Source organism: Boleophthalmus pectinirostris, unplaced genomic scaffold (genome assembly GCF_026225935.1).
Source record: "Boleophthalmus pectinirostris isolate CB_2022bp ecotype Guang Dong unplaced genomic scaffold, ASM2622593v1 HiC_scaffold_5, whole genome shotgun sequence".
Classification (NCBI taxonomy): Eukaryota; Metazoa; Chordata; class Actinopteri; order Gobiiformes; family Gobiidae; genus Boleophthalmus; species Boleophthalmus pectinirostris.
Genome location: NW_026571404.1, coordinates 17,749,140 through 17,772,454, shown reverse-complemented (window position 1 = coordinate 17,772,454; position 23,315 = coordinate 17,749,140). Strand labels below are relative to the sequence as shown.

At 38.1% G+C, this 23,315-nt stretch overlaps 1 protein-coding gene across 2 annotated transcripts in view; it reads right to left on the bottom strand.

The window, feature by feature from the left end:
* The window catches only part of macrod2 (mono-ADP ribosylhydrolase 2), a 676,928-nt gene that overhangs the window by 461,960 nt on the left and 191,653 nt on the right, over positions 1-23,315 (bottom strand). For both annotated transcript variants that reach the window (XM_020921400.2, XM_055162427.1), the window contains exon 5: positions 11,849-11,965. In XM_020921400.2, the coding sequence (XP_020777059.1) occupies positions 11,849-11,965 (117 nt within the window). The remainder of the gene's footprint in view (positions 1-11,848; positions 11,966-23,315) is intronic.

Sequence of the window (23,315 nt, the reverse complement as noted above, 5' to 3'; positions counted from 1 at the left end):
TGGTTCTCAAGTACACATCGGTAAGTGTAATTGTGACCCATATAATATAAATATAGTATAAAATGAGTAATATACACTACCGGTCAAAGGTTTTAGAACACCCTAATTTTTCCAGTTATTTATTGCAATTCAAAGTCGTGCAAGTCCAATGAAGAGCTTGAAATTGTACAAAGGTAAGAACTGAACAGCCAGAGGTAAAAAAAAAAAAAAAGATAAAAGATAACAAAACACAAGTCCAAGCTCTGCCAGAACTTCTTCAGAAAAAAATAACACGATGTTAAGCTTGAAAACATGGAGTGTCCAGCACAGTCTCCAGACTTAAACCCCATCGAGCTGCTTTTAGGATGAACTGGACAGAAGAGTGAAAGCCGAGCAACCTACAAGTGCCACACATTTATGGAAACGTCTGCAACTGACTTGGGAAGAACTTTCTGAAGAATATTTTATTAAAAAGAATGCTACGAGTGTGTTCAGCTGTTATATCTGCCAAAGGTGAATCAAAAGTTTACGTTTTGGTCAACAGTAAACAGTAAAAAAATTTGAAAAAGTGTAATGTTCTAAAACTTTTGACCTGTAGTGTATGTGTACGCATATGTGGAAAGAAACTCAAATGATTATATCAAACGTCATGCTATAAACAGATGTTAACATGCACTTTGAGATAGTGTAACTTCCAGTATTTGTTGTAGGGAAAAGTTTTTTTTATACATGGACAATGAAAAAGATGGAACTTTTTCTTCTTTAATGCATTAGTCCAAACGCCTAAAGCCAAGAATGAGATAATGCCACAGACAGAACCAGTTATAATCTATAGTAGGAGTCTGTTTTTGTTACTGCCTTAATGCACAGATAACATATGGATTTATAGCTACTGTATGTGCCAGCAGGAAAGCAAATAAACATAAAAACCGACTCAACATTCAGAGGCAAGAATACGCTTCCTGATGCCATATTTATACTGTTGTATGGATTTTTAGATTAGCTCTAGGGCAAAGATAGAATTGTATAAAATGTGAAATGAAAATTAGAATTGTGCTTATAAAAATGTGCTTGAAAATCTTAAATTAAGCACACATTGTTAAAAAGGAACCTTGGATGTTAGTCCCTTATTCTAGGATTCATTATTTAAGCCACAGAGCTAAGGCAGTAAGGAGAGGAGCTAAACAATAAACAGTAAAGAGGTTTTGAACTGTCAATCTTAAGTAGCCCTGGGGAGGCAAACGAAACTGGGTAAAAGATTTCGAATAAAATCCAAGAAAGAAAACACTCAACATTTCTCCGCAAGCTCCTCTGGGACATTAGGTTTCTTAAACAGACTCAGGTTTGAACTCTGAATACCACCAAGGGCTAAAATATGTGTGTGCAGATTAACCCAAAAGTCTCGGGTAAATGCTATTAGTCTGGACTTGAATTACAACCATGAGAAAAGTGTATTGTGAAGATCAGGGGTCAGGTTATGTCAAGGAAAAATAACATGTTCAGTCGGTATAATGTAGAAGTCAAGTTCTTTTAACACCCCCATGCAACTTTTCATTTTTAGTGAAGCATGTTTTTGATATTTAGATATTTTTGTTGTCTAAAAAATGCTTCCTCACTGTGAGAAGACTTGCATCTCCATAGAAATGACTTAAATGGCCTGGGCCCCGGCTAGTCTCCATAGAAACGTTGTTCATTTGTCATAATATTCCACAGTATGGTATAAAACCTAAAAAATCTGTCTTTATGGAGAATGTTCCGAAGTACAGCTTTCACTTTACAATTTCCACTGAATCAGGAGGTGGCCTGCCTCCTCCAGAAGTTACATGGTCTCACTTTAAATAGTTGATGCCCGTATTTACAAGTAACAACTTACTAGTACCTATCACTACTCCTAATAGCACTACTAGTACTACTACTTACAAACTAGCGCCATCGAACTACTACTACAACTACTGCTACAGCTACTACTACTACTACTACTACTACTACTACTACTACAACTACTGCTACAGCTACTACTACTACTGCTACAACTACTACTACAACTACTGCTACAGCTACTACTACCAGCTACTGCTACAGCTACTACTACAACTACTGCTACAGCTACTGCTACAACTACTGCTGCTACAACTACTGCTACTACAACTACTGCTACTACTACTACTGCTACTAACTACTACTACAACTACTGCTACAGCTACTACTACAACTACTGCTACAACTACTACTACAACTACTGCTACAGCTACTACTACAACTACTGCTACAACTACTGCTACAACTACTGCTACAGCTACTGCTACAACTACTGCTACTACTACTACTGCTACTACTACTACTACTACAACTACTGCTACAGCTACTACGACTACTATAACTTACTATAGCTACTGCTACTACAACTACCACTACAGTTACTAGTTATTACTACTACATTTACTACTGCTGCTACTACTACTGCTGCTACTACTACTGCTACTACTACTACTTGCTACTACTGCTGCTACTACTACTAACTACTACTTGCTACTACTACTGCTTGCTACTAACTACTACTACTACTACTACTACTACTACTACTGCTACTACTACTACTACTTACTACTGCTGCTACTACTACTGCTACTACTACTACTGCTACTACTACTACTGCTTACTGCTACTACTACTACTACTACTACTGCTGCTACTACTTACTACTGCTACTACTACTTGCTACTACTATTGCTACTACTGCTACAACAACTATTACTACTACTGCTACTACTGCTTCTGTTACTACTACTACTACTACTACTACTACTACTACTACTACTACTACTACTACTACTACTACTGCTACTACTACTACTACTACTACTACTACTACTACTACTGCTGCTGCTGCTAGTGCTTTTACTGCTACTACCACTATAGCCACGAGTTATTACTACTAAATTTACGACTACTGCTGCTGCTGCTACTACTACTACTACCTCCAATATATACCTATAAATAACTTTTACACACGACTATCTACCACTGTTGCTACTATTACTACTACAACAAAAGCCTTTTTTACACTTTTCACCAACACTTATTGCTAGTAATGATGCTTTGTAATGGTTGTTAAAAGTTTAATTTTACCTGCATCCTGGATATCTAAAAAGGGAAATTGGTCAAATTGGTCGTGAAAAAGAAGTAGTTTCCAGCTTTGGTTGTAAAATTAGACCTCACATTTTCAGCCAATTATTAATCTGCCGAGAGATGAGTAACTTGTCTGGAGCGAGGGCAAACACACCATTTCCTTGTCAGATTGGAGCAGCTCAGAGCTCGGGAGTCTTTCCGCTATGCTAGGTGGGTAATTACTGTCATTGATTAATAATCCAAGAGCCAGCCCATAATAATCTGTGCCACATGTGCCGGAGCTCTTAAAGGAAACACTCATTTGGCACTAGGATCCAGAGCCTAAACTGCTTAGTGACAAGTAATGGAGAGTCATTTTCTTGTCTGGAGAGGGGAGAGTTCCACTAGTCCTTTTCCATTGCCTCAGCTGCACGTGAGATGTACAAACCAGAGCAAAGACAAAAGGTGGGATTCAAGACATTTTACTCCTCTGAATTTAACTTTGTGGTTGGGGGTCTGTCACCTGTTTTTTTCTATGGATATGTCATTGCTGTGCCTGGAATGTATGTCCATAGTATGACATTAAACTGCTCTGGTTTACATTTATTCAATTACAGATGGTTTTATAGCTCAAAAATGCCTAGAAAAACAAACATCTCCACAGATCTGACCTGTAACTTGGTCTGGTTTAGTTTCCATGCTAGACAGGTTTATTACCATACTACACTTCAGACAACATTCCAGACAAAGCAATAACATCTCCCTAGAGAAAACCATTTGACTAGCCTGATTCATCAGCCGGTTTCACTTCGTGGAAACCTTCTGACCTCACAGTGTTAGGATTCGTTCGCTTGACGGTAAGCTGATACTTTTTTAAATTTAACCAATCGCTGCTGTTTGGTCGTGATGTATGTAATGCGCTGCTAATGGGGCTAACTCTTATATTAAGCTTTTCCCAAATCCTGTAGGAAGAAGGGGAATAATGTCTTTTTTTTTGTTGTTCTGGCTTTAAATCCTGCGATCTCTGGAATTGTTGACCAACACAGAATGTATGGCTTCGTTTACAGTTGCTGGAGAGACATTAAATTGAGCTGAGGCACTAGGTGGCATCAGCCTGGCCAGCATTTGATGGGCTCTCCACCAGAAAAGTTACACAATGTGCCTTTAACTTAAGATATTTATGTAAAATTGTAAAATAAAATGCCATTAATTGGTCATTAAAATTTTGGGATATGGATTAAAATAGTTTTAGTTAAAACTTTCCACATTGTATTCATTGATTTCTGGTTCCTGCTTATAGTCAGTCATTTTGAGAACTTATCACTTTTCACAAAATCTAATATATATGTTATTATTATATATATTTTTTTTTCATCTAAAATTACTAATCGCTATGGCAGCAGTACAAATTTTTTATCCATGTGAAAAGCATAGATATGGGATTTGGGATGGATTTTCTTTATAAATGCTCTAAAAAAACAAAAACTAAATACTGGCAGACATATGTGCTTTAGATTAAAATATATGAAAAAATTAACTTAATTGAGAGACCTTTTCATAGGTAAATCCAGTTCTCCACAGTACTGTAAGGCATCCAACACTAAATTCAGAAACGGATAACAAAATTGTAAGAATTCTCCAGGATCCCCATTAGCCTCAAACTATAAAAAGTTAATTTAAAAAGTGTTGGCCGCATCCATATTATTCAGGATCTAAATTAACTTGTTTTCAATTATATGGAACAGAATGGCTTCCAGACAAGAGTCCCTAAAGATGAACCCTCTCTGAAAGCTAGTTTGTGTGTTTATTGAGAAAATTGTGAAAAAGCAGCATAATCTTCAGGCAAAATTGGAAAGCAACTGTCCACTTTAGGAATACGAGGCGTTGCCAAGATGTAAATGGTAAATACTCCATCTGTCGGTGCAGTTCTTGCTTCTAAATTGAAAGGAAAATCTGTAATTTGCAACAAACACAGTAGCAATAAAAATGTGAATTTATTACCAATATTTTAAGTAAAACTGTAATGAGAATGTGACAAGGGAGGCACAAGGAAAGGTTAAACCATAATGCATCATCGACATTCAAATATCCTTAATAAATGAATGTAAAACCATGTGCGGGTTACCACCTCTGTCTTCTATCATGCTGTTGTGTGAATAATGGTAGGCATGTCTGAATTAACCATTTAATTACACAAGTATTAAAATTAATTTGGTGTCAATTCTAATCATTTTATGCATCTTGCTTGGTCCCTGGCAGACACTCATTTACATAGAATTAAATTTCAATTATACTCTCAGACAGTGTGATGCGCTGTGCAGTTCAAACTTGTGGAGTGCATATACGTACACAGTTAGAGCAAAAAATAGGTAGTGATATAATTACCAAGACTGCAAACTTGCTCATTTCTAAGTTCAAACAAGCTTGTCAAAGAATTTCTTTTGGATTCATATGTTTTTATCGCTGCCATCACTGAATATTTTATGTAATCCACAGAGTGTTGTCAGGATACTGAAATTTCAAACTGGATTTCAATATTAAGTAATAGACTCGATAGTGAATACCAATTCTGATAGCACTTTGATAATAAAAAAAACACTCTTTCTTTAGACAACAGAATGTAATTTTCAGCATTAAATAATCGGGTTTTCTTATAATAGTCTATGTGCTCTTGTACTTGTTCTGATACAGCTCAAGATCACTCTAAAGCTATTCAGGAAAGATTCATTTCTCTCTTGTGAAAGTGACTTTAGTATCACTTAGTATCTGATTTTAGAGGCTTTTACAACCTTATGATCCTTTACCATTCAAAACATTTTATTTAGCTTTGAATTATTTATTTAAATGAATTGTTAATACATGCAACTTGCAATCAAACCCATGTCCATTTTTAGATGTCAAACAGACAGTTCATGGGCTGGTATACAACAAAAGCAACCAAACACATTTCACAGACTGTGGATTGACCACAAAGTAATGCCACAATATAGCTATTTCCAGAGAGGGCAATCTCTGTGACAGCAATCAGCACAGGTGGATATTGGCTCAGATCATGTGAACTAAACGGACTGGAGCTACACAATCTATAGTGAGGTAGAAGCTGTGGACCTCAACATAATTACCACAACAGCAGCACCCGGCGGAGACCAGATTGCTCCCAGGTGACATTGGGGGTTATTAAATTGTCACGGCGCCCCCTTCTTTGGCACAGAGTACGCGCACTTGAACGGGCTGCCCACACTGACTCACAAGTTTATCTGCTCCATTTGTTTGACATCTTTACGACACAGCGTATTAACACCAACCTAATTTCACCGGGACCCCAACGTCTCCCTCCCTTCTCAAAGAAATCCTTCAGGGTTAGGTTAGGGCCGCTGGGACTGCCTGTCTCCACCAAATTATTACTGCGAGTGACTTTCTCAAGCCCCTTGTGTATTCAACTTCACAAGAAAAATCAAGACAAAGTTCAAGGGAGACTAATAGTGAAGTAAATTAGGCTGATGATGTGCTAAAAGTTGCTCAGTTTTGAGCTACCGTGAGACATACGCTTGTACATTTACTAAGCAGCACCTTGAAGAAGAAAGAGACCGTCCTTGTTGATGCAGTTTACGATTTTAGAATGATTATGCAATGTTAATCAGGGCTGACATACTAATCAAATTAAGCCTTAATAGCATCTTAATGTTTTTGTCACGCTCTCATCCAGACATACAGTACTTATTATGCCATAAATAATAAGTAATTAATCACAAATGACATTCCCAATGTTAAAAAAAAAAAAAAAAAAAAAAAAAAGATTAAAGATTAAAGAAGAGGTATTATGCAAATTTGAGTTTTCTACATTTCTATGTTATAAAGTTATTTTCTCATCAAAAATGCCTGAAGAGATTTTAGATTCATGCAGGCTGGACTCTACCAATGTAGTGATCTCGCCCTATTTGAACGCTGGTTAGATGTACGATCCTATCCAAAGCTCAAGTTTATGTCCCCCGTACTCCCACACAGCAGTTTTTCATAAATCTACAAAAGCGTGATATAAAACAATACACTACAACTTCACAAACCTGATGTGATGTGCAGGAGTTTGATTAGAGAAAGAGCAAAGGGAAGGAGAGGCTCACAGCATCAAAAACAAAAGTGAAACTTATGTTGTTTTCTGTGAATATAGCATTTTCAGAATGATAAAATAACATAATAATAAAAGGTAACATGGTCTAAATATGTTATATGCTGGCAGTTATACGCCACAGAAGTGTAATGCCTCCTCGTTAATCTTTCATGTTATACTAAAGAATTTCTATCATGTCTTCTACATAAAGCAATACACATTAATATTTATGATAAAAAATAATTGTTTCATTGCCATGTGGAAAGTGAAGTAGAAATAAACATCCTAGGGCTATGTTGACACTGCGGGCCCAAACAGGCATCTTTCGTGCATTTCCCGCTAATCAATTTGAGTTTGTAGCAGAACTAAATCAATGTAGATTAAAATTATAGTTTCCAAACCAAATAAATCAACAGATACCATCTTTACGTGCAATGCAGACATTGTTTTTTGAAAGTAGTATATCAATAGAAGGGTATTTTTAGGATGAATTTAAGACAAACCAGATGCTTCACCTCATATGGGCTTCCAAGCAGATGTGTAATGAAAAAGATGAAAAAAACGATGTATAGAAAAGAGGACAGTAGAAATGCAGCAATGGATTAGACACAGGCCGTGCACAGTGACGTGGAGAGGCTAAAATATGTTACATTTTGGTTACGCAATAATGGGCTTAGATATATATGTAAAGCCTGGGGGTTTTAGCCAATATGCACCAGGGCTGTCACTAAATAATGTAGAATCACGTGGTAGCACAGGATGTGGGAGAATAGCCTATGTCAAGCTTCACTTTAACATCCTGATGACGTCCAGATGAAGAATAGAGTACAGATCTGTGTTGCCAGCCATTTGTTTTAGAAAGTATTGTTTATGTTTGATGGTTTGTAGAGTTTTATACATTAGATGTTTGGTGGAGAGCCTGTCAAAAGCTATTCTCTGTGGAGATGTTATTGCTTTGTCTGGAATGTTTTCACAACATTTTTCTTTTTCTTTGGAGCTATAAAACCACCTGTAATTGAAAATATGTAAAGTAGAGCTGTTTAATGTAGCACTGTGGAATATTCCAGGCACAGCAATAACATATCCATAGGAACTAGCCTGATTCATCAGCTGGTTTCACTTCATGGAAACTGTCTGACCTTGCAGCATTAGAATATATTTGCTCGACGGTAGGCAGGTACTTTTTAAAATTTAACCGATGGCTGCTATTTGGTTGTGATGTATACTGCTAATGGGGCTAAGTGGTATAGCTTTCCCCAAATCCCGTGGGAAGAAGGGCAATAACGTCTTCCCCTTGATACATTCTCTTTATGTTCCGGCTTTAAATCCTTGATCTTGGGAATCGTTACCAACACAGAGGGGTGTCTAATGTAGGGGTGTCAAACTCATTATGGTCCGGGGTCCGTATCCAACCTACTTTGATCCCAAAGGGGCCAGATCTGAAAACTCATGGCATATATATGTGGTGGGGTTCTTCCAAAAAACTCAGGCTTAGGCAGGAAATGCTTTTCGGTGATTTATTGTGCTCTCCAACAGTGCAAAAGGTGCCAAACGTGAGTGGAAAAATATTTACAGTGGTGGTGTGAAAAACAAAAATGACAAAAGTTTTTTGGTGGACTTCCCCTTTAAGTCCGGCAAAGTTTCTCTCTCTCTCACTCTCTCGGTTCCTCTGGCTCACTCCACACAAGTTACCTCCACTGCAACCTGGTCGCAACTCCTCACAGAGCTGGAGAGCGCACCTTTATATTCCCGGTTTGCCTCTCCCACATTACATAATTCCCCCCAATAAGCATGATTTTCGCCGTTTCTACAATCAAACGGCCTATGTTCTATAGCACGATGGTTATATACCCGTAATAGCTTGCGCCCAGAATGAAACAGGTCTTAAATACAACGTCTGAGAGACAGACAATACATTTAATTGCCCATGCAAATTAGTTGTTGCCCACCTGATTCCCGGAACCCACGCAACGACCGGATTTAAACTCCCGGCGCGGATGTGTCCGGGTTTGCCAGTACACACCACGGAAGGAGGGCGAAGGCGGCGGCGCGAGGGTAAGTGAATGTCTGGATTGGCGTGCTTTAGATGAATTGAATAAGCGCTTCCAAGTGTGCACCCTTAGTCGCGGAAAGACACGCAGGAGATGTTGGGAGAATTTTATTGTAAAACAGTGATTTTGGTAGGAACTGGTACGGCGAGCGGTGCACAATAACTACGGAAACGGGCGCGCGCATCTTCACGTGCTCTCCCCCAGGACGGCGTTCTTAGGGATGAGCCTGCTCCGTCACAATATACCCCAGAAATAGCAATAAGTTCAAATATTTGTGTAGAGAAACAGAAATCTATTACAGAAATCTTTTTTAATTTCTTTTACAAAATATTATAATATTATGAACAACCTGAAACTTTAAGAATAAATGCAATTTCAACATTAATTTTAACATTAACTTGTTTGCAAATAGGAATAAGTAAATTTTTCTTGGAAAATCCCGCTCTCGGCGTCCACTTTTCTCATTTTTGACATTTTGCTGATGAGGGTGTCACGGTCAAAACGATCGTCCTTTAAGAGCGTTTGGAAAGAGGCAAGTCTTCATTTGTGCTGCTCTGGTGGGAGGGGCCATGCACAGAGGCGCTGGAGACGCTGCTGTGATAAACACAGCAGAAAATTACCAATATTTTAATAGAAAATATAATTAAAATATTTAGTAGAAAATCAGCCGAGGGCCAGATTAAAGGTCTTGGAGGGCCGGATCCAGCCCCCGGGCCGTATGTTTGACACCCCTGGTCTAGTGTATTCCGACTCCTGACCTAGTCGCTTGAGAGAAATGAAACTGCGCGGAGGCACAAGGTGGCACCAGCCTGGTTAAGATGACGGACCCTCCACCAAAAAAAAGTTACACAATGCACCTCACATGTCCTATTTAATCCTGGATAAAGCTAAATGGTTCTAGTCTTGGTTTAATTCTGGAAAGCCACATTTATTCTTAGGTAGAAGTATTAATAAACTCTGCTAAGTTAATGTGAAAAGTGTGAGTGTAAGTACTCAAGGTATGTTCAAGGTCAAACAAACTATTCAAAGAAGAAGATCTGGTGCTGAATGCAGTGCCAGCAGACCAGACCAGCTGGTCACGGGTGCGCTATATCATGAAACAAATGACTCTTGTAATAACAAAGATTTATGTTGGATTGTGTGTTTTGCTGCTGTAATGTTTCACACTAAATCATAATGTTCGTTAAGTGTGAGCTAATGCAAGCGCCCAATGGAGAATGGCTTTATTACGCCACTGCAAGTAGGGGTAGGTGATATTGATAAAAAATTTACAACATGGACATTTTTGGGATATTCACAGAAACAATTTTTGTAATCCATCAGAAAATTGTGTGTATGTAAATGTCTTGGTTGAGGTTAAAGGCACAACTCATTTTACACAGTTTAAACTATCTGCAGTGGCCCTGTGTGATTCCTCACTTAACCTTACGCATCCAGGGCATCCTAATTATTCACTGCAACGAGTTTATAAACACTTTCCACAACATTCAGAGACCAGAGCAGAGTTTTGCTGTGCCTGTAAAACTAACAATAACTACCATGTGAATGCGAACTTCCTGATTATTGGGCAATAAAATGGTGTCCAATTAAATACAGACAACATGGACATGGACTTAGTTTGACCTCAAGAGCTGCTTCTACAAAATATCTGTACAGGGGCAAGACACATTTTGCTTAAATACACGGGAAAAAAATCAGGCAATGCCCTATAACCTCACAAACAAATATTTATACTTATGTATCATAAGATTACTACAAGTATTTTGTTTTACATTATTTGATATTCTAATTGAAGTATTATCTAGTAGACCAGTGTTTCCCAAACTTTTTTTCTGGAAATCCATATTTTAAAAGTCACTAAACTTTGCCATACAAGTCAATAGACATTATTCGTAAATCACAAAATAAAGGTGGATTTGACCATTACTGAACATTAATGAGGATGTTTTATTGTTGAATGACTGACTGTGTCTATTACTCAAGTTTTAAATAATAAAAACTGTAATTGAACCAGCAATAAAAGGATCCATAAGTCGCCTATTTGTACATAGTATATTACAGACCTAAATACAGATCGTGACAAGGTGACCCCAAAAAAATCTCTTGTGACCCACCTGAGAGTTGCGACCAAGTCTTTGGGAAACAATGTAGTAGACAATATATAGGCCACTTCTACCCCAAAGCTTAAAGTCGCATTGTGCAACTTTTGGTGGAGGGTCCGTTAAATACTTTTCTCTTCTGTTACTCTTTTGTCTGGAATATTTCACAGTATGGTATTAAACCTCTCTATCTTCATGGAGACCAAACCAGACCAAGTTACAAGTCAGATCTGTGGAGAGCATCCCCGCTCACTTTCAGAATTCCTGTTTTTCTCTGTATTTTTGAGATATAAAACCACCTGTTATTGAACAAATGTAGAGCTGTTTAATGTCCATACTATGGAACATTCCAGGCAGAGCAGTGACAGCTCCATGGAAACAAGCAGGTGACAAAGCCCCAACCAAAAAAAGTTACCTTTAAGTGCACCTTTAAGAGAGCATCGCCGTACAAATAGTCACAAACACACTGCGAAATAATAATGAAGACAATCAGATTTACTCACATCTCGCCGGGAGGTCGTATCCGCAGGTGATCTTGGCCTTGCCGGTTTCACAGCCGTTTAGTGAGTGGCACTCGTCAAACAGACAGGACCCCGCTGCTTTGTGTATGCACCCGTCAACTGCAAACAGACACACGACAGGCAAAGGTATGAGACCTGGCTGGATCCTGTATACTACCTCTCCCCACGCTGGGCTAATTAGCTCTTTGCCTGCTTTATCACGTCAAAACAAGCACTCATTTAGCGAAACAAAACCAAGAACAGGAACTATGTGGATAATATTCAGATTTCTCCAGACTTTGTCCAAGCTGAAATGATCTGGCTTGAATATCGCGTGTCTCTGTAGGGGGAGTGTGACAGCGCGGGCTTGTGTCTGTTGCTGGTAAATATTGACGAGCTTAGGAATGAAATTAGCTGGGCCAGGATCTAATAACGCCTCCACGCAGCAAAATGAGACTGTTCTTCCTGTAATCCCTCTCCTCTGTCAACAGTCGGGCGACTACTATACGAGCTCACATCATTAACTGTAATATAAAAATAAACCATGTTTGTTAGAGACAGTGTAAGAAATGTGCACTTTGTAATCAACTACAAACTTACACATCATAATATATTGTAATAACAAAGAGCAAAAATATAAATGGTAGGGACGTTACAATAACCAAAATATTGTGATATCGTATCGTCAAAGTTCTCACAATAATATCGTGGACCATCACAATATGTCAAATTACAAGTCTCTTTTCTTAAATTAAAAGTTATGGTGCAGCAATAGCTATAAAAAGACAGAGAACTACATAGACCATGATCCTTTGCTCCTTTTCAGTGCAGACTACAAGAAGAAATAACAGTTCTAAGCACTTTTAAGTCTTGGTTCTTTGGATTAAGTCTTGTCAAGGCATTTTAAGAGGAACACATAGTATATTAACAGTTTTGTTAGCCTCAGCAAAATATCGCAATAAATATCGCACCATATCATGAGTTTTCCCACAATATCACAATAAATATCGTACCACGATGTTCATACCGTGACAATATTGTATCGTGAGACTTGGATATTGTTACATCCCTAATAAATAGTAATAATACATTCAAAATAGGTAGGAAAAATAACAAAAATGATGTCAAATAAGGCAAAATTATAAAAATGTATATGTATAAGTAAAAATAAATAACCATGTATTTTAGGTCTCATTGATGGACATTGTCTCACTTTACAATTATGCTACTTGCGTGATTGGAAACTTCTAGGAACCATTTTGAATAACAATAAAAATAAGCTTTTCAAGTCACTGGAGATCACCTGTCAATCAGTCTATATTCATTCAGTGTTATACATAATTTTCTATATAAATATTCCAACAAAAGATCCACAAATGCACAAAATGATATTGTTTGTTTCACTGTGGTTCGATTGTTTTGTTTTTTCCCATTCAGAGACCATCCTCCCCATCTTTCTGTCACTCTCTCTTTCTCTCTCTGGTCCTCGTCTTTCTCCCTCTACCCCTCTCTCCATGCTTCCTCCTTAAGGTTTTAATTTGAGCGGGTTTAAGCTGCGATACACTTGATTGATGGCACGTCTTACACGAGAGGGCAGAGAGATAGAAATCCACATTATCCGTCTCTGAAAGCCTGACATCCCTTCAAGAGTCTCTTATCAATCACAGCGAGACATCATAAAATCCTCCTTCAACTTGTCCTGCCCGGTCCTCGGCAGCCATTAGCCCAAACAACAGACAGAACAAGAAACTCTGACGGATGCATTGCTTTTGTTGGGTTGTTTTGTGAGGGATCAACTGGTGGGGTTAACAAGACATGTCAGAGGGGAACAGACTCAAAGTGGCACTCTCTATGGACAGCATGCATTTCCTACTTAAAAAAAATAAAAACAGAAAACTGGGACATCTCAAATTTCTGACGTGACTCCCAAACAAAAGAGCATTAATCAATTTCTAGAGCACAGCGGTCTTTCAATGTGGAAGCTGGGTATTTTTCATAACATTTGTGGAATTTATTTGGTTCTGAAACAAACAAACAAACAAAAAAGCAACACATCTGAAGTGGAACTAAACTCCGAATATATTTGCAACTAAACCTAGACTTGATCAGGACTAAACTAGGACTAGAATAGAATAAGCCAAGTGTACTACAAGACTAAAGTGGACTTTCCAAGATGAAACCAGTAAAACACCAAAAAATGTAAAACTGTACTGTATTTACAACAACATAGAAATATAGCACTTGAGAATCCCAATTGCATGGCATATTTTCCATATAAAACAGCAAGAATGATCATAAAGAAAAAAGAAAAAAAACACCTCGGGTTCTTGAAAGCTTTTTGCTGAGAAGATAACTTATAAAAATCATGTCCAAACATTTACAAACCTGTAACTTTTCACGCACAACCCCAGTATAAATATTGCAAGACTTGTGATCGCCGTACAACATGTTGCGACACATAAACAATGGTTCTTTTGAAACCGGGGCGCCTCTTTTTATGAGTTTCTTCTGTATCTCGCTCAGATAAGTCAAAGACAACAGCTGGGCGGACCATTTTCTCCTCCTATCCATCATCTTTAATGGACTGAGGGACAGGCTCTTGACAGAGACGGATCCTGATGGCTTTTCCACGCGGTAACATGAGAGTGACAGTGAGACGAGGCCACTGAAACCTACTTAGTACCAAGACAGCTGTGTAGTAGTAGTATTAGTACAAGTATAAACCTGCATAGTCCATACACTATACATCGAAATGAATTGTACAATGAGCCTGGTTTGTGATGATCAGAGTCACTTATTTGCATGATAATTGGCTCTGAACGGCGAGCAAACACAAAACTGTCAAATGCGTTAAGAGCTTTGGGGATTGTACAAATCATTGTGTGCACATAATGTAACACCTTTTGTATAATGTTTAGGCACAGCTAACAGTTTAAATGATTTGTGTAGCGCTGAGGCTAATGGAGCAATGTATACTTTGGAGATTTAGAACAAGCCTCCATCAGTGGTACAGAGAAAACATGAATGATTGTGAGGGATGTTGTGCTGGCTTTTAAAGGAGCTTTGTGTAACTTTTCTGGTGGAGGGTCTGTCAAATGTGTATGGTATAAAACCTTACTATCTTCACAGAGACCAAACCAGACCAAGTCACAGGTCAGATTTGGGGGATATACCATATTTTCCGGACTATTAGGCACACTTAAAATCCTTTAATTTTCTCAAATTCAACAGTAAGTTTTATAATCTGGTCCGCCTTATGTATTAATTCTGGTTATGCTTACTGATCTCGACCTGATTTTATGTGGTACATGCCGCTCAAAACTCTGTCAAAATGTTTTAGTACGACTTTGGTAATCTACAAAGCTGCACCACTTGATAGATTCACGGAGCATTACGGCTAACGTAGTCAGGAGCCTCGCTTTTTTTTTTTTTTTTTTTTTTCCAGTTTTCTCAGTGTTTATATAAGGTGCAAAAATATGTGCAAAGCTGCATTAAACACATTATTACTCAATGAATATTTGAGTGTTCCTCGTAGGAAATAAAAAACAGACTTAAATTATCCACCCACATTCACCAAGACAGAGAGGCAACGCCGGGCGAATTGCATCATTATCTGCCAATGGATCGTGGAAGCCTGGGCTAAGGGATCAGTCTCAAGTGTCGTCCGTTTGCTTTGCTTAATGCGCCTTATAATCTGGTGCACCTTATAGTCCAAAAAATATGGTATTATTGAGCTATAAGATCACCTATAGTTGAATAAATGTAAGGTAGAGCTGTTTAATGTCATACTGTGGAACATTCCAGGCAGAGCAATGACATATCCATAAAAACAAGCAGGTAATGGACCCTCCATTAGAAAAGTTTCTCAGTAAAACTTTAAATAAGTATTCCTACTAGTCAATGAAAAACACATTGGACACAAAATAAGAAAACACAAAGCAGTGGGAAATTTCTCAACAAAGTTCAATACCAAAACATAAAAACTAGTATGACAAACTCACACTAACCTCTTGACTAAACGGAGATGTTTTGCCTGAAATGATCCACAGTATGGCATTAAACTTAAATCCTGCATTTGTTCCATTAAAGGTGGCAAAGCAATAACATTTTCATGGACACAAGCGGGTGTCTTTGCAAAACTTAGGGTTTGGGTTAGTTTACAAAATGTATTAAAAACTCTTACCAAAAACATAGAGTTTATCTGTAAATAAAAGTTTTGCGCTGCTGAATAAAACATCGTTCCTCAAAGGTGTGAAGCAGTGCAGCCTGGAGGCACAGTTCACACAAGGGTTACACTGAAGACTGATTATGCAAAGAGGCCTCACATCTGTAACAAAAGTGTTTCGACTCTCAGATAAAGGCTAGATAATATGTGATCATGTGTTTACCTTCAGCTTACATAGTGTTTTTATTAGTTAAGTCAGTTAAAAATGTATGAAAAGGTTGAATTTATTTTCCTTCACTTGGAATGACCTGCATTTTTAACAGCCAAGTCTGTAAATCAGAAAATACATATCTCTATAAGTCATGATATAACTATATACTTGGAATATACTTTGATAAAATAAGAGTAAAATACAGCAGCTATAGTTCAACAGAGCTTGCTTAACACAGCAGGTAAAAGTGGATGTAAAGTAAACTGTGATCTAGTTTTTCAGTCTGTGTTAGCAGAGTTTAACAATGCCTTTTCCAGTTTTCATGGCTCCCAGAGGACTCCCCCTCCCCAGACACCTCCCTCTCATCACCGAGCTGATCTTAAACCACACAAGTACCTTGGGATCTCAGTGAGGAGAGACATATGGGCCTCTGCTTTTCATCTCCCTCTCTCCAGAATCTGAGACTGTGGATAATAGTTTTCAGTTTCCATTTTGTGAGCGTCAAAGCTCCTTTTCTGCTGCTTTTGGCTTTTCCTGGGATGTTGTTGTAGAGAACGAATATGCCCATTTATTAATTGATAACAGAAAGTGGATTAGATAAGTATATTACCAGAGAGCCTTTATGAAAAACTGGAAGAGATTTCTGTAAAAGTTAAAAGTGGGACATGAAGCGTACATAGATTTTAAAATATGAAATACAAAACTACAAAAGGACTGATAGAAGTACTGAAAACTGAAAAATATGCAGTCACCAATGGCCACATTAAGATTTCTAAATCCAGCATTGACACTACACATATCAAAATGTCTCTATCCTTTAAAGACAAATGAAAAAGAAGCCTTCTGCCTTCATAACTTTTATTAAATATAACAGAATTTAGCTTTAGTTACCGTGCTTAATAAAACTACTGAAACACTTGCCAATTTCTCCACCCGTGCACTGAAATCATACACAATTAGTACTTCATGTCAGTTACTGCAATATGAGTTTCATAAGTAATCTATGCATTGTACATTGCCAAAAAAAAAACTTATGAAATTGAAGTATTTTTTATAAAGGGTTTTAAATGCAAGCAAGAAGCTTAGTGCAGAAATGTTCTCTAATGAATTTATATAAAAAACTGACACAAAAAATCGGTAAGTCCCTAAATTGAATAGACTGAAGCCGCTAAAAGGAGGGCACTGAGGCCTATTCAAAATAGTGGTGCTAAATTTCTCATTCATTTATGCCTCATTTGTGGCTGCTTTACATTTGAATTGCTCTATGCATGGATGTAATTACGCTACATTCACATGCTAAATAAACATAATGACGATGCACCTGTACTGCTGCTAGTCAATCTAAAATCTAGCCCCCCTCTCTCACATCTCTGTGTCACACCTAGAGGCCTTAAATAGAAGATTTATCTGTTTGTTCAGAGTGGTGCACAATCAGCAGATTACATCATTAGATTTCAGCTCCTGCAAATATGAAGTTATAGAGAGGGTTTAATTTAGGCTTCATGGAAACCATATCTAGCCTGATTCATCAGTTTCACTTCGTAGAAACCATCTGTCCTCGCAGCATTAAAATTCATTCGCTCAACAGTAGGCGGTTATTTTTTAATTTAACCAGTCGCTGCTATTTGGTCATGACATATGTAATGCGCCACTAACGGGGCTAACTGGTATATTAAGCTTTTCCCAAATCCCATAGGACAAAGGGCAATAACGTCTTTCCCCTTGATAAAATTCATCAAACATTCTCTTTGTTCCGGCTTTAAATCCTCGATCTCGGGAATCGTTGCCAACAGAGAATGTATGACTCTTCACTGATTGGCTGGTGCCCGAACTCGCACTTCTGGGGTTCTTGCAAACCGTCCAGTGTATTCTGATTCCTGACCTAGTCGCTGTAGAGAAATTAAATTGAGCAGAGGCACTAGGTGGCGCCAGCCTGACTACAAGTCCATAAATGTGTCTTCTTCAAGCCATCTCTTTGTATAGCTGGTTATTTCTGGTCAAGGCAGGCTACAACATTTTCAATCAATCAATCAAAACTATCTATCTCCATGGAGACAAGTAGCTGGCTCCAAGTTACAGGCTGTGGAGGGGAGGGCCAGCTCATATATAGTAAGAATGTAGGTGTTTTTTTTGTTTTGTTTAGTTTTTATAGAGTTACTTATCAGTGGTACAGAGAAGACATGACTGATTGTGAGGGATGTTGTGCTGGCTTTTAAAGTAGCATTGTCTTATTTTTCTGGTGGAGGGTCTGTCAAATTTTGGAATGTTTTACAGTATGGTATAAAACCTTACTATCTCCATGGAGACCAGATGTATTTTTGAGCTATAAAACCACCTATAATTGAATAAATGAAAGGTAGAGCTGTTTAATGTCATACTGTGGAACATTCAAGGCAGAGCAATGACATATCCATAAAAACAAGCATGTGATGGACCCTCCACCAGAAAAGTTACACAATAAAACTTTACATAAGTAGGAAAAAAAGTCAAGGAAAAAACACAATGCTCACAAAATTAGAAAACAAAAAGCAGTGGGAAATTTCTCAACAAAAATCAATACAAAAAGATAAAAACTAGCACGACAAATTCACACTACCCACTTGACTCAATGGAGGTGCTTTGCCTGGAATGTTCCACAGTATGGCATTAAACTTAAATTCTATCTTTAGTGTGAATTTGCTTACATCTCCACAGATCTGACCTGTAATCTAGTGGTGTCATATATGGAGATAGATTAGTTTAGCACCATACTGTGGAACATTCCAGGCATTTCAATAACAGGTGTTTTTTGGTTTGTTTGTTTGTTTGTTTGTTTGTTTTTTAGAGTTTTAGAGAGGATTACTATGAAAAACTGTTAAGACTGTCACAAAAAAGTGAATAGTAAGACTACTCAAGTAAATGTTCTTAATCTAATCAACAGGTGATCTTAAACATTAAACCAAGAATTACACTGTTCACCTATTATGAATAAGGTCTACTCTGTCAGTAAATACAACTTTAAGTATAACCCATACCATAAACGTACTCCCTCAAAATCATAACCACCCCTCACGGCCATTTTGAAGTATCCATAGCAACACATTTCACTCTCTCTCCCCCTCATGCCACTTTTAAAGCAGAGCCCCCTCCACCGTCCCACCTCTGTGATTTACCACACTATTTTCTCCTGCACTCATTTCACTGGAGGAGATAATGACATGGATTAGCAGCTAATCAAGTGCCAATCAGAAGTCTGGCTGAGCTAAATGTCAGGTGGAATATGTAGAGCCATTGCAGTGCATCCCTTGTGATTCGGGATTATGTGTCCTAATCACTGCAATTTTGGATGCAACAGGAGCCAACCAGGGCCACTGTGTACTGTAACCAGGCTGAGGAAGAAGAATAATCTCCATTTACTTCTAATAGCCAGGTAAACATGGGGATCAGTTGTGATATAATGGCAGAGAGATAGTCACAGATGTTAGTCCCCAAAGTGACATAAAGCAGCTGAGGCGTACACGGTGCACTCCCCAGATACTGTGGTGTAAGCACAACATCACAACAAGCACAGGTTCCATAACAATGTGTCTCTTTAGAACTGTGGTGTTTTATAGCTGCAGGTGACAAACACTGATGTTAATGGGGTGGAGAAATGGGAGATACTCGTTTTACCACATATACAATGCAGATGTATGCTGTAGTAGTATTGTATTGTAATTCAGAGAGCAGAGCAACACAGAAGCAAACTAAAAACGCCAAGACAGAAGACTAATCCTTGAGCTGTACTTCTAATCACGATATTGGTTCAAGATTTAAAGACGGGCTTCTCTACAGCTCTAGTAGATTCCCAAAGAGGCATTGGGAGAATGGGTCCTTGTTTACTGATTAAATTGTAATGGTTCCCAATCATTTTCTGTAAGCAACCCATCTTTCCTAGTCAATATGCTCTGGACCAAGATCTTCTCCTTTCTGACAAGCTACTGTTTTGGAAGGAAAGCTTCAATAAAATATTGTCTAGAATCAATGTATTTGTCTAGTCTGATTCATCAGCCGGTTTCACTTCTTGGAAACTGTCTGACCTCGCAGCATTATGATTCGTTCACTCGACAGTAGGTGGGTACTTTTTAAAATTTAACCATTCACTGCTATTTGGTTGTGACTATGTAATGCGCCAGAATGCTCAGTGGTGTCCAAGTAATTACCGGTTTCACAGCTCTTTGCTAATTGGTCGGTGCACGGTCTACAACTTCTGGGGTTCTTGCAAACTGTCTAGTGTATTCCAATTCCTGACCTAGTTGCGGGAGAGAAATTAAATTGAGTGGTACTAGGTAGTATTTGTCATCCCTTATAATTCAAGCAACCTCTCAAGAATCTCTTTTAAGGAACCCATTAGCACCTTCTAAGAAGTTTTGGGGACTACTAGGTTTCGAATCACGTTATTCAAGTATCATTACCTCGGCAATAAATCTCTAAAAATAATATCAAACATGCACCTTGAGAAAAAAGTAAACTGATTAAATAATGGTCCTCCCACACTTGTAGCCTCTCTCTGCTGCCTGTACAGTCTCCACAGCTCTGTTTTCCTCCTGTGACAGTGTGTTTGACCCAACAGCTGTGGACCTCGGAGCCGGCCTTTACTGTGCTCACTGCTCAGGACCAGTGTTACTGCTGAGTGTGACACATTTAAGACGTTGTTTTAACGCCACTGTCTCACTGTCTCCAAGCGGAGTCATCCTGTCCCAAACTAAAGTACACTGTCTGCATTCTTCACATGGCTCCGGTGTTAGTATTGCAGTCAGGTCACCGAAGGAGACTAGAGGTGAACTCTTACATTTGCTTATTCCATTGTTATTTTTGAGATACAGTTGGGTCATCACAATCACATACAAAGATCAATACCGTATTTATATTTTATTATTAATAATATACTTATTATAGAAATAGGATTAATGTTTGAAGGAGGTATCGTGTTATTTGAGCCCAGTCCGTGACAGTTGGTTCATTCTGTGTCTGTTTCTTTGTGATAGCTTTTCCCTGCAGACAAATATACATTCAAAGGTATCCATCTATCGCTTTCATTGTAGGAGTTGTATGTACCAGAGACATAATTTTGAGAATGCTACAAATGCTACAAGGTCTTAAAGATAATTCATAATATTGAAATATTTTCAGTCCAATATTTATGAACAGTTGAAACACAGCTGGGGTTTTGAATTCCAAAACACACTTTAATGTGGTGTTATAAAATCTCATGATGCATTTTTCCAGTAGAATTCTGTCCAAACATGAGATTCTGAACTTAATATAAATTATTTTTAATATATCTAATGGAATGACTAGATTAGTAATATTTGAAATGGTTTCAATATTATGCCCATTGAAAGGTTTATATGCTTTAATAAAAAGTTCATTCAAAGGCTTATAGTGCTCAATGTTGCTTTGCGTAATTTCCTTAAAAAATTAACATTTTTTAGTTTATTTTTGAAATCTGGATCCAAACTTACATCAGTACAGTCCATGACCCATAAGTGACATTTCTTTAGAATAACATTTTTGAAAGTTCACTATAACCTTTGCACAGAACCGCATTTAAAGTGTCAACAAAAGTGACATGGTTGACATTAGCAGCCAGTCCACAGAAAAGTTACAATAAGGGACATTCCTCGTGGCTCCGGTCTCTCTGAACTGTCTATACATACACATCACAGCTGCTCGTCAAATGGTCTTCACTGACGGACTCACCATTTGTGTGTCTTTTGAACCTTCAGGCTCCCAACTTTCATTTAGAGAGTGAGGCATTAATCCAAGATAAACACAAACCTCATCCGGCCTCAATATCACACTCATTTTTCACCTCTGACCCTTCCTCTGGCCCGTTATTATAAACAAACTGTCTGTCAATGTGGCTATTATCCGTGTGTCTCCTAGGTTAGATTACCTTTGGCACAGCGCTCTACTCTTACTGCCAGAGGACATCGGAGCGAGAATGGAGGAGATTGTCAGACAGTATCATAAGGGCTCTTCCAACAATCTGAAGAACATTGTGTGCTGAAGCAACGCAAGACAAGTTTTCATTTGGTCCTCGAGAACTCCAATGAGTGGATTGAAGTTTTTCAGTGAAGGTATTTTTCTGGTATTTTGTTCAAAATCTGATTGCCTCCGTGGAGATTGCTTTGCCTGGAATGTTCCACATGTCATTGAACTTGTCTATAACATTTATTCAATTACAGGTGTTTTTATTGCTAACATGCCTAGAGCAGGACTGCCTCTCCACAGGTCTGACCTTTAACCTGGCCAAGAGCATTACATGGTTGTCTCTGGAACATTCCAGGGGAAGTAATAGCATTTCCAAACCGGTGGTGAAGCTTCTACCAGAAAAGTTGCTAAATGGTCTCATTTTCATATACCGTATTTTTCGGACTATATGGCGCACCGGATTATGAAGTGCAGTATCAGTAATGTTGAATTCTCTTTTCTATTTTCATACATAAAGTGCACCGGATTATAAGGTGCATTGAGCGAAAAAAATGGACGACACTTGAGGCTGATCGCTTAGCCCAGGCATTCACAAGCCATTGGTAGATCGTGGCATAATTCGCCCGGTGTTGCCTCCCTGTCTTGGTGAATGTTTATTATGAATGTGAATGTGGGTGGATAATATATATATATATATATATATATATATATATATATATATATATATATATATATATATATATTTATTTCCTCATAGGAGGACTCAAATGTACATTGAGTAATAAGGTGTTTAATGCAGCTTTGCGCACATTTGTTTATGTTTTACAGAAAGGAAACTTAAAACCACATGACTCATTTGCACAGAGTATACGTGCTGAAAAAACGGCTCGCTCCTTATGCGCTGATGTGGCCAGCTTCTGTCGGACTAAAGAACTCAGTGGAATACATGTTTTTTTTTTGCAACAAGGTGATGGCAGCAGTGTGCATTGAGTCGATGCAGAAGTATACTTTGCCCTTTACACCGTGAAGCTCCTGACTACGGTAGGCATAATGCTCTGACAATCCATCAAGCGGTGCAGCGTCATAGCTTACCAAAGTCATACTAAAACATTTTGACAGATTTTTTGAGCGCCATGTAC